The sequence below is a fragment of the Lutzomyia longipalpis genome, chromosome 3 (genome assembly GCF_024334085.1).
Source record: "Lutzomyia longipalpis isolate SR_M1_2022 chromosome 3, ASM2433408v1".
Classification (NCBI taxonomy): Eukaryota; Metazoa; Arthropoda; class Insecta; order Diptera; family Psychodidae; genus Lutzomyia; species Lutzomyia longipalpis.
Window position 1 is genome coordinate 4,743,066 of NC_074709.1, and position 14,890 is coordinate 4,757,955.

The following is a 14,890-nucleotide window of genomic DNA, read 5'->3' on the forward strand; positions in this document are numbered from 1 at the left end:
AGTTTGTTGATTTTCACCATAAAGAAAGAACCCCCTATTTCCCGCATTTTACCCCCATTTATCACCATAAATTTAATGGGATTATCAGAGAAACTTTGACGTGACAGCTTATTTAATTTATTTATATATAATGTCAAAAAAGGAGGGTAAACCATTTTGAGAATTTCTGCATCCCCTCTGTGTGTCCAAAGGGGAAGTTTCTCTGCAGAAAATTGGCAAAAAGGCTACTAAAGCAATTTCCTCAGCACACAGATTGTTTATTTACTTATGTTCTGTAGATGTGACTGCAAAATCCTTTGAAGAGAGAACTTTTAAGGTGGATGAGGGTAATTTAACGTTAAATTTTGCAGAAATCTTTCTTTCTTTTTTTTTGTAAATTCTTTAAATCAAATAATCTCAGGCTATGTTTGTATATAGTATGCAGGATATGTAGTTAAAATCATTAAAGAGACGTGACTAATACCCTCTTTATTTATGATCATAACTTGGTTGACCCGTTAATCTTTTGAAAATTCATCCCCAAAAGCCCTCAAGGCATAGAATAAAATACTTTATAGCTCAACTATATTAGTTCACAGAGTTCTTATCTAAAAGTTTCTTCTAATAGCCATTAGAATATATATAGTTGTACAAACACAAATAAAAGCCACATAACTCATCTCAAAAGTTGGGGCGGGTATGTTTCTGAATTTTCCGCACAACTTCCACAAAGTAATGTTTTTGAAGCATTTTCACGAGTCAATTCACTTTGCTAAATGCACCCCTCCTCCGCCCCCTAAGCTCGCAAATTCTTTGTATTGTGAAATTGTTATAGTAAAGAGAGGAAAATTATTTTATTGAATGTCTATCTCAATTGAAAATCACCATTGAGCATGAGAGTAGTAAAATTTTATGGAATTGCCATTCCATTTACTGTGCATTGGTGAACTATTTTCTATTCATCTCACAATGTTTTTGGCCAAAAGCCCTCTGTATGCATTGTATGTTGTGTGTAAGCCTTTTGCCCACCATTATCATCTTGACTTTCATCCATCCATACCTCCCCCGCTCTCTATGTGATAACTGAATATGAGAATGGAATTGATATTTTGTACTTTCGCATTGCTTTTCACACACAAGACCCATTTCAACTACAAATTTTCCTGGATATGAGGATGTCTGGTGCGATGGAGCAACCAAATACCTTCTGACTGGCAACGCATGGTATGTTTCCAGTGGATGAGTAGGAAAACGACGAGATTCCACATTACCTCTGTACGTGCTACCTATTCACCCTATGTGCGTTCATCCAGGAGTGTGTAAAGTGGACGACGTGACTCCAACCTCAACTCCATCCAAAGGAAAATTGTATTGAAATTCATCTCTTGGAGGTAAGAACCATATCCATCCCACTTTCTTGGCACACACACATACGCAAGACAATGATGTGCCTCCCAGCATCACATCATGATTACATTTAAGGCAATTTTTTTCATCTACCGCATATAAACTCGGTGATCTACCACCTGCTGTGAGCAAGAAGGGGTTTGTGAATCAAAATGAAAATTTCGTGGCTTGAATCCAAAAAAGAAAATGAAGGATAATGCTCAAAACTGCTTTAAAAGAGCCAAATAAATGAATTGCAGTGGGGTACCTTAAGAGGGGGATTAAGTGTCGTAAACTACCATGAATCTTAGAACAGTTTAGGTTCTTCTTTAGAGATTAAAAAATTAATTTTCTTAACTAAAAAAATTGGTGCAAAAAATGTGAAAAGAGAATCATTAAATTCATGTAAATTTATGTAAATCATGTTTTATATAAAAAACAAAAAAAACAATGTTAAATGTTTGAATTAATGTGTCCTTTCAGCCACTGAAGAAGACCCGCTATTAGGGTCGAAAGTTCTAGCTTTAATTTCTGCTTTTCCTTGGGTGAGCAAGAATTTGAAAAACAGAATCGTTAAACATTTTTTAAAAGAACTCGACAAACGTTAGAAAAAAAAAACAACAAATATTAAAAATTTCAAACTGTTATAAAGAAACTTCAAACTCAAATATTCTAAATAACATTAAATTGTACTAAAATATCGAACATAGGAAAAGAAACGTCAAAGGCTTGACAGATGTTAGAATAAAAATGCCATAAGTTCGAATTTATGTCAAACGCTAGAAAATAAACGACCAAAATTAAAAAAAAATGTATCAGAAAAAATTCAAAAGTTAAAAAAGAAACGTCACACGTTAAAAAGAAATTCTACACAAATTGTCAAAAGCACAAAACCCCTGTCAAAACCATAAAAAATGCATGAAAATTATTAAAAGTAGAATTTCCCAGCCTCAATTAAATCAAACCCAGTGAAGATACTTTGGTATTGTGTTAATGGCGTTAATAACATAAATTTGAATTATAAATAAAATTCAATTAAAACAATATTAATCACACTAAAATTATTCATTTCAATTTATATCAATTACGCATACATTCCAAATTAGCAAAATATTTCATCGGTGTCTGGTTTTAATATTTCTTTATACAAATCAATTCCAAATATTCCGAGCGGCAGTTCAATAACATAGCGAATTATTGAAACAATAATTTGAATAACTTCGTTAGTTATTATTGCAAAATATGCAGAATTTGGATAATTACAACATGTGCAAAATATTTCATGAATGTGGATGACTATACACATAAGTATTTGAATAAAATTCTATTATTAAATAAATAAAAAATATCAATTATGTATTCTGTGCTATATATAGTGCAAAGCTCATTTATATGCAAAGGATCGCACATATTCAATTTCTATAAATACACCAGTGTGGAAGACAAGTGAATTTAGAGCGAAATTGTCGGGCCAAAAGAGATATTTCTGCTGAATCGTTCACTATTGAAAAGCGGTTGAAAAAATTCAATAAAAATGTAGTTGTATTACTGTATACCTCGCTTTTATGCTGAAACCACCTTTTGTGGGTGAAAGGGGGGATTTCTCTCAGCGAGAAAGGGCTTGAGAGAAAATTAAACGAGGCTATATATCTATGCTATATGGACTCTCTCACTCCACATCATTCCAATCTACTATGTACAGTACATCCCATTTTAAGCAGCAAGGAACGAGCTTTAGACGTACAATCAGAGGAGTAGTAACGTTGAGCATTTCTGCCTTGAGATTCCATCCTTACATGAACAGCAAAAAGGAAATGCGATTGCTTTTGGAGTATAATATACTTTCTTCCAATTGCATTTACCACACACTGATGCCATTGTGACAGTTGTGCACTATATATATGTTGGAATCCGCGGGAAAATCTACTGGCACTGCGGTGCACCCGTAAGAGGCATACAAAATGATTTATTTATTGCATAGCATGGGATGCAAGTTTGTGGCTTTTTGGGGGAGTTCCCCGATTGATTGTGATGTGTCGGGAGGAATTCAGGAAACCACAAGTCTTCAACTATATATACGTTCCCGCCGTACGTTCCTATCAAAACTTGCGAGCAAAACTACCACCCATCTTCAGAAAATGTCTCAAGTAATTTCACTCCTTTTCCTCTGACACTTTACAATTTCATACACACACACACACGGCAAAGGAAGATGTTTACACTACCATCGTCCCTGACATCATCGTGCTAATGCCATAAGGAAAAGTTCTTACCTTTTGTCTATCGCCGTGATCCACTCGGTCGCCATGATGGGAGAATTTAACTTGAGACACTACACGTTTGTGAGTCTGCTGAAGCCACTTTCCGCGCACTTGGATAGATTTTCACTGAAATAGAGACAGGAAGGGTTATTTTATTTTGCCAAAGGTTGTCATTAGAAGTTTGTTGTGTATAGATAAAGAATTTTGCATTGAGGTTGAAGAACTCTAGCTAGATTGGGGCTAGATTTTCATATAAAATGTAACGTTTGTATACGATTTTTCTACATTTGTTCGTGAATTTTTGTATGTGCTGAGAACTATAGAAAAAAAATGTTGAAAAGCTCTCAAAGAAAAGCTCAGATAAAGCGCAAAGACGCTTTCACACATTAAAATTAAATATAGAAAAAAAATTGTAGGAAAATCCTAAAAACCTAATAAATTATTTAAAGATTCTAAAAAAAAATCTGCATTACAAGCAATTCATCAAAGCCTTCATAGCCATAGAATTAAGGACAATAAAAGGACACTAGAGGAATCTGGAGCAAACATAAAAATTTTGATGAGAGAATAATTTTCCTGGATTCTGTAAAAATCTTAATTTTTTCGTAATTAAGCACTGTTATATAGCCAATTTTATGCTCTAAAATTTTGCCACCGACTGATTTTTGTTATCTTAATTATATTTTAGATTCATTTTCTAAACCCTTGCACTTTCAACTTGCCCCAACTATCTCTACAGTAAAATTCTGTACGCCACAGTACAATAGACTCTAAATGAATTTGGCATCAAGGGACAAAGTACAATTGCAAGCTTTTGTCCTTTAAAAGCTCAACAAAGCTTATATTTTATTAGAGAAAATTTATTCATACATAATCATATCAATTTCCTTTGATTTTCAATGAGAATGATTTAAAAATCAAAATATTTTGTAAATCATTTACCAGCTACCTATATGTATCAGATTTAATTGGAATTGTTTTCCATCGAAATGAGATTTTACTTTGACCAAAACATATTCATAAACATCAAAGAGAAAACCCCCTTTGTCCATTCAGTGTCAATTAACACTGAAAAAGGCCATTTAATTAATAATTCGCAACTAAGTTTCATTCCGAAAAAAAAAATCAATTAAACAGTGAATAAACGCTGCTAAAAAAATGTGCACAATCAATTTTATTTTAATGTAGTATTCGCGTTGTACTGACAGTGTCCTGGGGGGAAAATTGTGGAAAACGAAGTGATTCAATTTAGCTCATAATGAACATAAAATTGAAATTGCACTTGGTTTTGGCTGGTTTGGCAATTTGGCAATTTGCAATGTTTTTTTTCCAGCTCTCTTTCAATGTATTTTATTTCATATTAATCACCCGATGAACAATTGTTTTCCAATAAAGCTTCCTTCATTGAATTTCCGTCATTATGGCGGGTATACGAGGAATGCCCGCCGGGGAAAAGGTCAACATTGAATTTCATTGAATATTTTCTCATATATCGATGGAAAATGGCGCGGTTTTCGTTTTACTTCGTGGAAAAATGAGCAGATCATGTAGCGAGATATTTTTAGATTGTAAATCTCTTGTCATCAAACGAGAAGTGCGTGTATACCTATTAAATTGTTTGGGTCTTGTTGCTTCTCGTTTTTCAGACGATTATTAAAATTGAAAAGGGACGCAAACAGTTCTCCTTAATAGGGACTGCTCCTTTGGGGTTGTAATTGCACTCACCCACGTCATTTTCCATCCACACTGTGAGCTCTCCAACTTGAATTCTTTACCTCATCATCATCTCTGGGGGAGACAAATTCCTTTCCACCCCCACTACACTATACCTACATATACATACATAATTTCTCAAGAAGGGGAATGTTAAAATAGACACAGTACCGCCCCCGTATTTTCCGGATTGAGACTCTATTTTCGCACACAGTCAATTTATCAGATTCCTAGACTCGTGTGCAAAATCACCCCAAAAGAAAACCCCAAGCATTGCTTTTCGTGGGAGACACCATTAATGGGAAACATAATAGAATATATAAATAGCAGGATTAGCAACAAGGAGCAGAAACCTTTTGATTTATAAATATTTTGTATTTTCTTAAGAAGAAGACGATTAAAATACATCGTTTGGAGAATACTTGAATGAATGAACGTTTTGGAATTACTCCAGGCGTTTGAAATAACGGACAAAAGGTAATTGTCTCGTTGCATTTCTCAAAATGACCGCCTATATCTGTCCAATATGGCGAATTTCTGTTTTGTAGGTATAATTATTTAGGCTTCCTTTGCAAATAAGTGTAAGAAACATCAGTAAGGTGTTTTCTTTAAATGATTCTCTATTATAAAATGACGGAGGTTTAGCGGCCATTTTGAAAATATTCAAAAACACATTAAAATGATTTTCTGCGTTCTAATTCGTCTACAAAGCAGTCAGGAAACAAAATTTATTTATGTTTATCAGGAAATATATTATGATTAATTCCTATAAACTAGCGGCCATCTTAATTTATTTTAATATCTTCACTCCTAAACCCACTAGGAAGCTTAAATTCGAACATATTGCCCCCGGTCTGCCCTAAAATCGGCCTCAAAAGTCAAATAAGAACTAAAATATTTTCTATTCAACCATTACCATTCACAATAAGTTTTGTATAGACAATATGTGACAACAGCTTGATAGATTATACCTACCCTAATAAAAGTTACTTATTTTGTAATCAATAATTTAAAGTTCACCACAGAAGCGACCCCATTTGTCTGACTAAGGAATTTTTGTGTGTTCATACATTTTGGGATATAAAGCTTCTATTGTTATCCAGCTGAGCTTTTGTATTCAGGTGGTTTTCTTTAATGGCCTGGCACTCACCCATCCGCCCATCTGCAAAACATTCAACCGCCAAATTCAAACAATGGTAAGTGATTAATTATTTTGGTTTTGTTGAATGTTTTTCACAATATTCTGCAATATAATATGTATTTTGAGCTTCCAATGAGAACCATCGGCTAACAATGGGGAAATTCACGATGTAACGTAGGGACCTTTAAGGACTAATCCGAATTATTTTATCTAAAAACCTCCTCTCTGGGGAACAACTAACGAAACTCTTGTCAATTCACTAACTCTTCCCAAAATGACTGGGCAATTTTACTCAAGAGTCTATACGAAATTGCCAGACAATAGAATTATATATATCGAGGAGAATATTCTCCGGCAAAACCCACCATCGAACCTGAGGAGGAGTTTCCTCTCAGACAAGAAATCCTAAACCCATTGACGCGCCTCCTGGGCGAATGAACTCCGCAACACACTAATTACCATTTATTTTTGTTGAATCATCTTCAACATTCGGGGAGTGCCTCCACCAGCATAGGCTTGCTCCCTCCCTGCAAAATGTTTTCATTTGATTTCATTTGCTCTAATTTGCTTTATTTTCTGTTTATTTTGCTGGTGCAAAATGCATTCATTTACATGTGATTCATTTAGCCTCGTGCGTTTTGAGTAAATTTACCTCAAAAATGTTATTTTTATTCATTGAAATATGTATAGTTTTTTAACTAAAAAATACTTAAGCTTTTACAGAAGCTTTAAAATATATAAAAACATTTTTTTTATTTTGATTTGAGAGCTTTTAATTGAGTTTTTCGAGTTTTTCCTTTTCACAAAGATCTGTCTTCTATTATTTTTCAGACCGATTTTCCCGCCTCAAAAGAGTAATAGAAATTCATTCCATGAAATAGTTAAGGATTTTTATTGTTTATTCTATTGAAGCAGAATTTGATATCAATACTGCATGTTATCTCGTAAATGACTTTTATTATTTTCCTGGACTTGAAAAGAAGCATTGAGAGAAAGTTTCCCACAAATACCGCAATTTTAGTAAGAAAACAATTAAAGATTGTGATACGGAGCATGTGTGCAACCGAGTTTAGTGAATTGAAAAGTGGAAACTTTTTTTTTGTTCTTCCTTTATATAGCCCAGAAGTTTAATTCTCCACCTCCACCCCTCTTCCCAACAACCAGCTTTTGAATTTAGTATATAATAGTTTTCCCTGGCAAAACAAAACACACCCCAAAGCTCATTCAGCTGCACTATGCGGGAGAAAGCTCTTAACACACTATAGAGGAGAAACATATAAAAGGGTCGACAGTTAACTAGCAAGGTTGGTACTTTCGTGTTATACAAAACCACGTTTATTCATCAGCATAATTATGACAAGTACTGCGGTTCTAAATTGACTATCGTATGATGGAGCTTGGAGCTTGGAACTTTCATAGCTTTTTATATATGTACCAGCATATAAAAGAGATTATTCCCCGTTATACGGGAATTTTCTATTTTTTACTTATTATCATTATTCAGTCAGATTTTCCACACAGAGAGAGCTTTTAGCAATGCGGGGTAACAAAAGAAAATTGAAAATATGTAGAGAAAAATCCTTGTAGAACGAAAAAATTCAGTTGTATGAGATTTTCCAAACAATTTATAAAGCTCTCCAAGATGAAGTTCATTAATGAAATGTATACAAGGATTCCATGAAGAGCTTAATGGATTTTTCTTTTGAATAAAAGGAAATTAGCAATAATCTTGAATGTCGCGTCGTTTGTATTTTAATTAAAAGTTTAGAAAGAACAAATTAAACTCTAAAATCAACAGGAGAGCCAGAAAATGCGAAAAACTGATTTTAGCCAAAAATATGTCTAAACTTCAAGGAAAAAATTGAAAATTCTTATTTTTTGTATCTGAAACTTCCCTTTGGGACATATCGATCAGGCTCATCGACGAACCTGCGGGTACGGGATGACCCAAAAATCCATTCAGATTTGCTCTAAAATCAACAGGAGAGCCAGAAAATGCGAAAAACTGATTTCAGCCAAAAATATGTCTAAACTTCAAGGAAAAAATTGAAAATTCTTATTTTTTGTATCTGAAACTTCCCTTTGGGACATATCGATCAGGCTCATCGACGAACCTGCGGGTACGGGATGACCCAAAAATCCATTCAGATTTGCTCTAAAATCAACAGGAGAGCCAGAAAATGCGAAAAACTGATTTCAGCCAAAAATATGTCTAAACTTCAAGGAAAAAATTGAAAATTCTTATTTTTTGTATCTGAAACTTCCCTTTGCGACATATCGATCAGGCTCATCGACGAACCTGCGGGTACGGGATGACCCAAAAATCCATTCAGATTTGCTCTAAAATCAACAGGAGAGCCAGAAAATGCGAAAAACTGATTTCAGCCAAAAATATGTCTAAACTTCAAGGAAAAAATTGAAAATTCTTATTTTTTGTAACTGAAAGTTCCCTTTGGGACATATCGATCAGGCTCATCGACGAACCTGCGGGTACGGGATGACCCAAAAATCCATTCAGATTTGCTCTAAAATCAACAGGAGAGCCAGAAAATGCGAAAAACTGATTTCAGCCAAAAATATGTCTAAACTTCAAGGAAAAAATTGAAAATTAAAAGACAAAAAAGTTCCAAATAAAATTATTAAGACAAAAATGGAATTTCAAAGTTCTACAAGTTTTATATTATATAGAGAACATTGAATATTTGTAAGCTGAGAGTTATTAATTTTCAATCTGCTATGGAAATAGAATTTGCAAAGCTTTTAAGCTCTTCTAAAAGTATTTATATATGCGAAAACTAAAAACCACCATTAGATTGTGGGTTGAAGATAACTCTCTCAATGCAGAGAGTATAAGAAAACTATTCAAGTGTTTTCTCTCTTGGGATTGGGGGGGGGGGGGGTGAGTGGATAGATTTTCATTCCTTCTCTCCTTTTGGTGGCAAGTAAAAACTTTCTCGACAACCCACGACTGATGGAATATGTGAGATCTTGAGGATCTCATCGACTAAAGTTGTGAAAGTTTTGTGAGAAAAAAAGATTTTCTTGTCTTCCCCATGCAAAAAGGCTTCTTTTTATTTATTGGGGGAGATCAATCGATAAATCACGTGTCCGGGAATCAATATTGCTGTGACTTTTGCGTTTGAGAGTGCACAGAAATAAAAAAAATTACGAAAGGGAAGTAAAGAGGTTGTATTAAAGTCTTATGGGGGTACATTGCTCCATGAGTCTCTCACCCACTTTTCTCCTTCACAAGTACCACACCATATTTATTTTATGCTCGCTTTTTTTTCTTCAAGAGCTGTAAATATTCAATTGCAAAGTGTGGTGCAAAATATGCGTACATGCCGGGAAAGCTGACTTGTGTAGCTTATGCTTCGTATGTATGTAAGGTTGTATAAAATAAAGGAAGAGTGAATATTTTCTTTGTGAAAATATATATTTTGCAATGTACATATTTTATGTTTCCCAATGTGGCAAGGACGTACAAGGGGGATGAATGTACAAGGGAAGGAAAATTCACAAGCACAAACTTTTTTTTTTGTTAAAAGAAATTACATTTCAGTCTTCTATTTTACATCGTGCCCTATATATGTTTTTTTTCTTATCTTTTTTTTTCTTGTGCAAAGTGAATGGGCATGAATAAAAGTACGAGATGTTGCAAATGGATTGAGTGTGGATAAATTCTTTCATGACTGATTCTTCTTTTATCAATTCAATCCCCTTTTCTTGGTGGCTGTTTTTTTTTCGTTCTTGTGTGTTGAAAGGATTTAAAATGCATTTCTCAGTATATATTTACTTCATTGAATCACAAATTCATTCGAGTACCCAGCCTTAACCCACAATACGTGGCAGAATTTGGTACAGAGGAGACCTTGTGTTTAAGAAAGTACATGCGAAATGAAAATTTAATAATCTCCCTTTCGCATAAATCCACATCTCGTTATATGAATTAATATTCGCATTTAATATGAACACTGTGACCTTGCCCCCGAGGCCGTAACTGCATTCCTGTCCATCTCTCATGTCAACATCCGCCACCCATTTACTCCATTTACTAATTACGTGTATTTATGTTTACCCCGAGAGCTTCCTGGACGACATAGGAGCGTGTTGGGAATACCAAATGAAATGCTTTCTCCCTCTCTCCTGCGTCATAACACATATTGTAATTGAGTCTCTTCAGCTTTACTTTCGCAAAACTACATACATACATGATCACTAAACTCAATGTAAAGACACCCAGAGAGAGGAGATGAGAATAAAAATAATTATACAATCAGAATTAGAATGTTCTTTCTTAACATAAGTATGTAGTAGGTACATATGTATACGATGTAATAAAATGTAATTAATTACATATTGCAAGTTTGGGATTAATGACAGGAAGGAAAATGTTTGATAAATTCCATTTAAGAGGAAATTTATGAAAGGTAAATGTAGGTATATAGCTTCCGGTTTAACGTTTACGTCTCATCTAAAGAATTATGTCCAGGTTCATAGTAGAAGATTACACCAAGTATTTTACTCATACTCTGAGCATAACGTCTCAATAGGGGATAAGATGGTTAAAAGAAAGTTTCAAAGCTAGGCCATAAATTTGCAATATTTTAGAAGCTTTTTATAAATTTGAGTATTAAGAATTCACAGAATTGTCATTAAAAGTGAAAAATCATTTGTCGAGAGCATCTACAGACATCGAGATATTGCAAAAATGATAATTTTAACACAGAAAAGAATTTCTGAGACAAAGTAAAATTCTTTTTATATCAAAATTCTTAAGGATTTCCTTTTCATAATTTAACAATAAATATTCTCTCAAACAACTACAACGAACGACCTTTTAACATTAATATAATCTTCGATATTTCTACAAGAGAGAGAGAGAGAGATAAAAAAATCAATTCAAAACCACAATATTGCTACAGTGTATCACATCATGTTGCACAAGTAAATTATTCCAAAGTCAATACAAAACATCTGGAGGTGTCCCATGTGGCGTTAAAAGCGTGGGGTCAAGGCGAAGAAGCGCAATAGGAGTGACCTTTTCTCAGTGCCTCATCCACCGCCATTCTTTTCCGCCATTTGGCTGCAATCCTCGAGCCTTCAATACAGCACACATGCAGTGCAAATTAATATTTCATACACCGTGCTTATTGTTTGGGCGCTGCAAATATATCCAGCAAAGTGGACGCCGTTTGGCCTGACTAATGTTGTCGTGTGTATGTGCGTACTGCGGGACGTGGGTTTTGGGTCGTCCAGAGTCTTCATTTGCATAGATGAAAGATTAGGAGCTTTTGAACGTGTTGCTCTAATCACGCGATAAATTGCAAACTTCCTCACATTAAGTGCTATACTTTGTAAGGCCACCATACGACGTATATAAGTGAATTAAATCCACGCGAATCAACACTAATTAGAATTCAAAATTCAGGTCAATTGCAAAATGTTGAGACCTCAATTGAGAGCCATAAAGAATTACCCGATTTGCAGCAGAAACGGTTGGTAATAAGATTTCCTTGGTTAGATTCTGAGAGTCTTTTGATATTCTTATTATTTCTTATTGATTCTTGTTGATTCTAGGTGTGAGTTTCTTTAAAAATTTATAAAGGAAATACATTGATTTTTATCCTTATTCAGATTTAAGAGATTCGATTTTACGAAAGCTAAAAAAATAACTTTAAAATCATTTAAAAAAACAATAATTTTTGTAGAGAAAAGGAAGATAATATTCTTTTGATAATACAGTTTTTCTGTAAATTAAGGTAAATATATTTTCGATTCAAAGTAATATTATCTATTTTTTAAATATAGAAAACAATTTCCAGATACCTAGATCTAGAAATCTCACTACTTCCTCTGAGATGCTCTCCGCATCATCAGTGATTTTCTCTTTTCCCAAAAAAAAACTCTTTATGCTCCTTATCAAAATTTTACGACAATATCTCTCTATTTTAGGCAGTTAAAATTGCAAAGAAATAAATAAATTTTGCAGTATTTATTTTGAATTATATATAAACATTCTAACTCTTCAAAAAACATCTCAATTTAATTAATTATTTCACACTTTTAGATAGATTTAATTAATATTATCGAAATTCATCCAAATTTATCATCTCAATATAAATTAATTGCTTGTCCACATGGAAATATTATTAATTATCTCAATTTCAATCCACCCAACATAATATTGATTGGAGCTGACTTGCTTTTAGATAAATTATTCAAGGTTTAATAAAGTCTGATTAGCGTAGTGGTGCATTGGAGATGCGTTCCTGTTTTTGAGTTCGTTAATTTCATCTATTTTGAATGTCTAAATAAAACAGTGAGTGGTCGTGGAAATCGTTACAAATAAAATATTTATAAATTTTCCATAAGAAAATATAAATAAAATAACTTATCTAGATCAGTTAACTGATTTAGAAAACTTTTAGGGTTAAATCAAAAGCTTTTCCGATTCATTTAATTTTTTAAAATAAAACGTTCAAGCTCATGGTTAAAAATAATCAAAAATTAGTTCTTTAACATTAAAAAAAAAACAATAAAAATCTACAAAAAGAAAGCTTAAAGCTCTCTCTAAATTTTAAAAATTAATAGCTTTTTGTTCCAATTTCACTGGCTATGTATTGTATTACTGTACAAGCTTAAAACCAACCATAATGATAATGAAGCATGATTTTATGAGTCCCTTCATGTGGGCACGATGGGTAGATGGAACCTTATATAGCCAGAAGCTGAGTGCAATTTCAAATATTCATGTTGAAAATTTAATAGCGGTGGACTTTCCCACTCACGCGATGCATTCGCATTTTCAGGGATTTCCTCGCGAATTATACCCCCAAAAGCTCTTTGCTTGGGATTATCACGCTTCTCTGCAACTCTGTGGTTAAACAATCAGTCTGCATAGTGACCAACAGTGCGCGGTGGGCTTGACAATGTCGACGAAAAGGTGATCAAAATGGGTATCGGTAGGCATTGGCATATTTTATTTAATAAACGCGCAAACACATACAATCCACCCCCACACCACACACTTTTAATTATGAGTGATTCCATTTTGTGCACACAGCAAATCTAAAACATTTTTGTGGGGATTTTGCTCCCATTGAGTGCAAATTTTTTTCTACAAATCCAATTTTTTTCACCACGTTTTCCTGGCTGAATTTTTCCTGCTATTTTTGTGTATTTCACTGCATGGATTCAATTAAGTTTTTGTTGAATGAGCTCTACGCGTTGTTTCAGATTAGGGGACAACATTTGGAATTAAAATGTGATTATTTTCTCAATGTTTCTCTTTTAGCTGTGATTCTTTCTTCAAAGAAGCACAGCTTCTGTGTACACTCTAAAATGCAAAGTCGTCAGATCAGGCTCAAACTTGGGATGAGCACGAATTAGGGTCCCCACATTCCAAAAAATGGTGGCGCCAAAAATTTTTCCGGCCGGCCGTCCGTCCGTCCGTCCGTCCGGCCGTCCGGCCGGCCGGAACCTTTCTCTAAATTACAAGAGAACGGTGATAGATAGAGACTTGCGGTCAACGGCAAAGTTCATATATCGGGTAGAGGACATCCGATTATGAAGTCAAATCCAACCCCCCACCCCCCCGTCCGCCATTTTGGATAACCCCCAAATTTTGTTTTCGCTATATCTCAGTCCCTATTATAGCTAGAAGTCTGAAATTTTGATATGTTGTAGGGGCCATCTAGACCTTTCCAACGATACCTCATTTTTGAAAATCGGTCAAGCCGTTTAGTCAATATGGCCGCCACAATTTTTCATCGAAAATCAACCATAACTCGAGAACGGCTTGACCGATTTTGATCAACTCGGGCTCAAATGAAAGATATTAACGAGCCCTACAACTGCTCGGAACATCGCAAGTTCAAAAAATGACCGCAAGTGGCGCTAAAATCGAAAACAAAATTTTCGATGAGTTTTCGATGAATATCTCGAGCACCGCTTTATAGAATTGCTTCATATTTTGATATGTTATAATTGGCTATAATATCTTTCATCATGCCAAAAATGAAGAAAATCTATGTAGCCGTTCCGGAGATATCGCGTTTTAAAGTTAACATGTCATATCTTGAGTTACATAAGTCCAACGCCCCGCGAAGCGGGGCGTTTTATATATACACATATAAAATAAAATAAAATATATATAAATGCATAGATATATACATTATATATATACATATAAAAATGCAAAGATAAATATATAAACTGCAAAGATAAAAATTAAATATAGCATGGATGGAACAGTATAAAGCGAAAGAACGGTAAGTAAAACTTACGGGCTGTGATTCTTTCTTTGTCAGTGAAATGTGAAATTGACGGAAAATTGAGGATGGGCAAATTTTGAGGAAGGCTTTCTCGCGTACCGAATCACAGCCAACGCCCACGATTAAGGCTTCTC

At 34.2% G+C, this 14,890-nt stretch overlaps 2 protein-coding genes across 4 annotated transcripts in view; one reads left to right on the forward strand and one right to left on the reverse strand.

Annotated features, from left to right (window-relative positions):
* The window catches only part of LOC129791567 (rap guanine nucleotide exchange factor 4), a 110,125-nt gene that overhangs the window by 93,019 nt on the left and 2,216 nt on the right, over positions 1 to 14,890 (reverse strand). For all 3 annotated transcript variants that reach the window (XM_055829770.1, XM_055829771.1, XM_055829769.1), the window contains exon 2: positions 3,639 to 3,752. In XM_055829770.1, the coding sequence (XP_055685745.1) occupies positions 3,639 to 3,673 (35 nt within the window). In that variant the 5' untranslated portion in view covers positions 3,674 to 3,752. The remainder of the gene's footprint in view (positions 1 to 3,638; positions 3,753 to 14,890) is intronic.
* The window catches only part of LOC129791558 (trifunctional purine biosynthetic protein adenosine-3), a 1,078,967-nt gene that overhangs the window by 69,454 nt on the left and 994,623 nt on the right, over positions 1 to 14,890 (forward strand). The gene's annotated exons all lie outside the window — the stretch shown is intronic.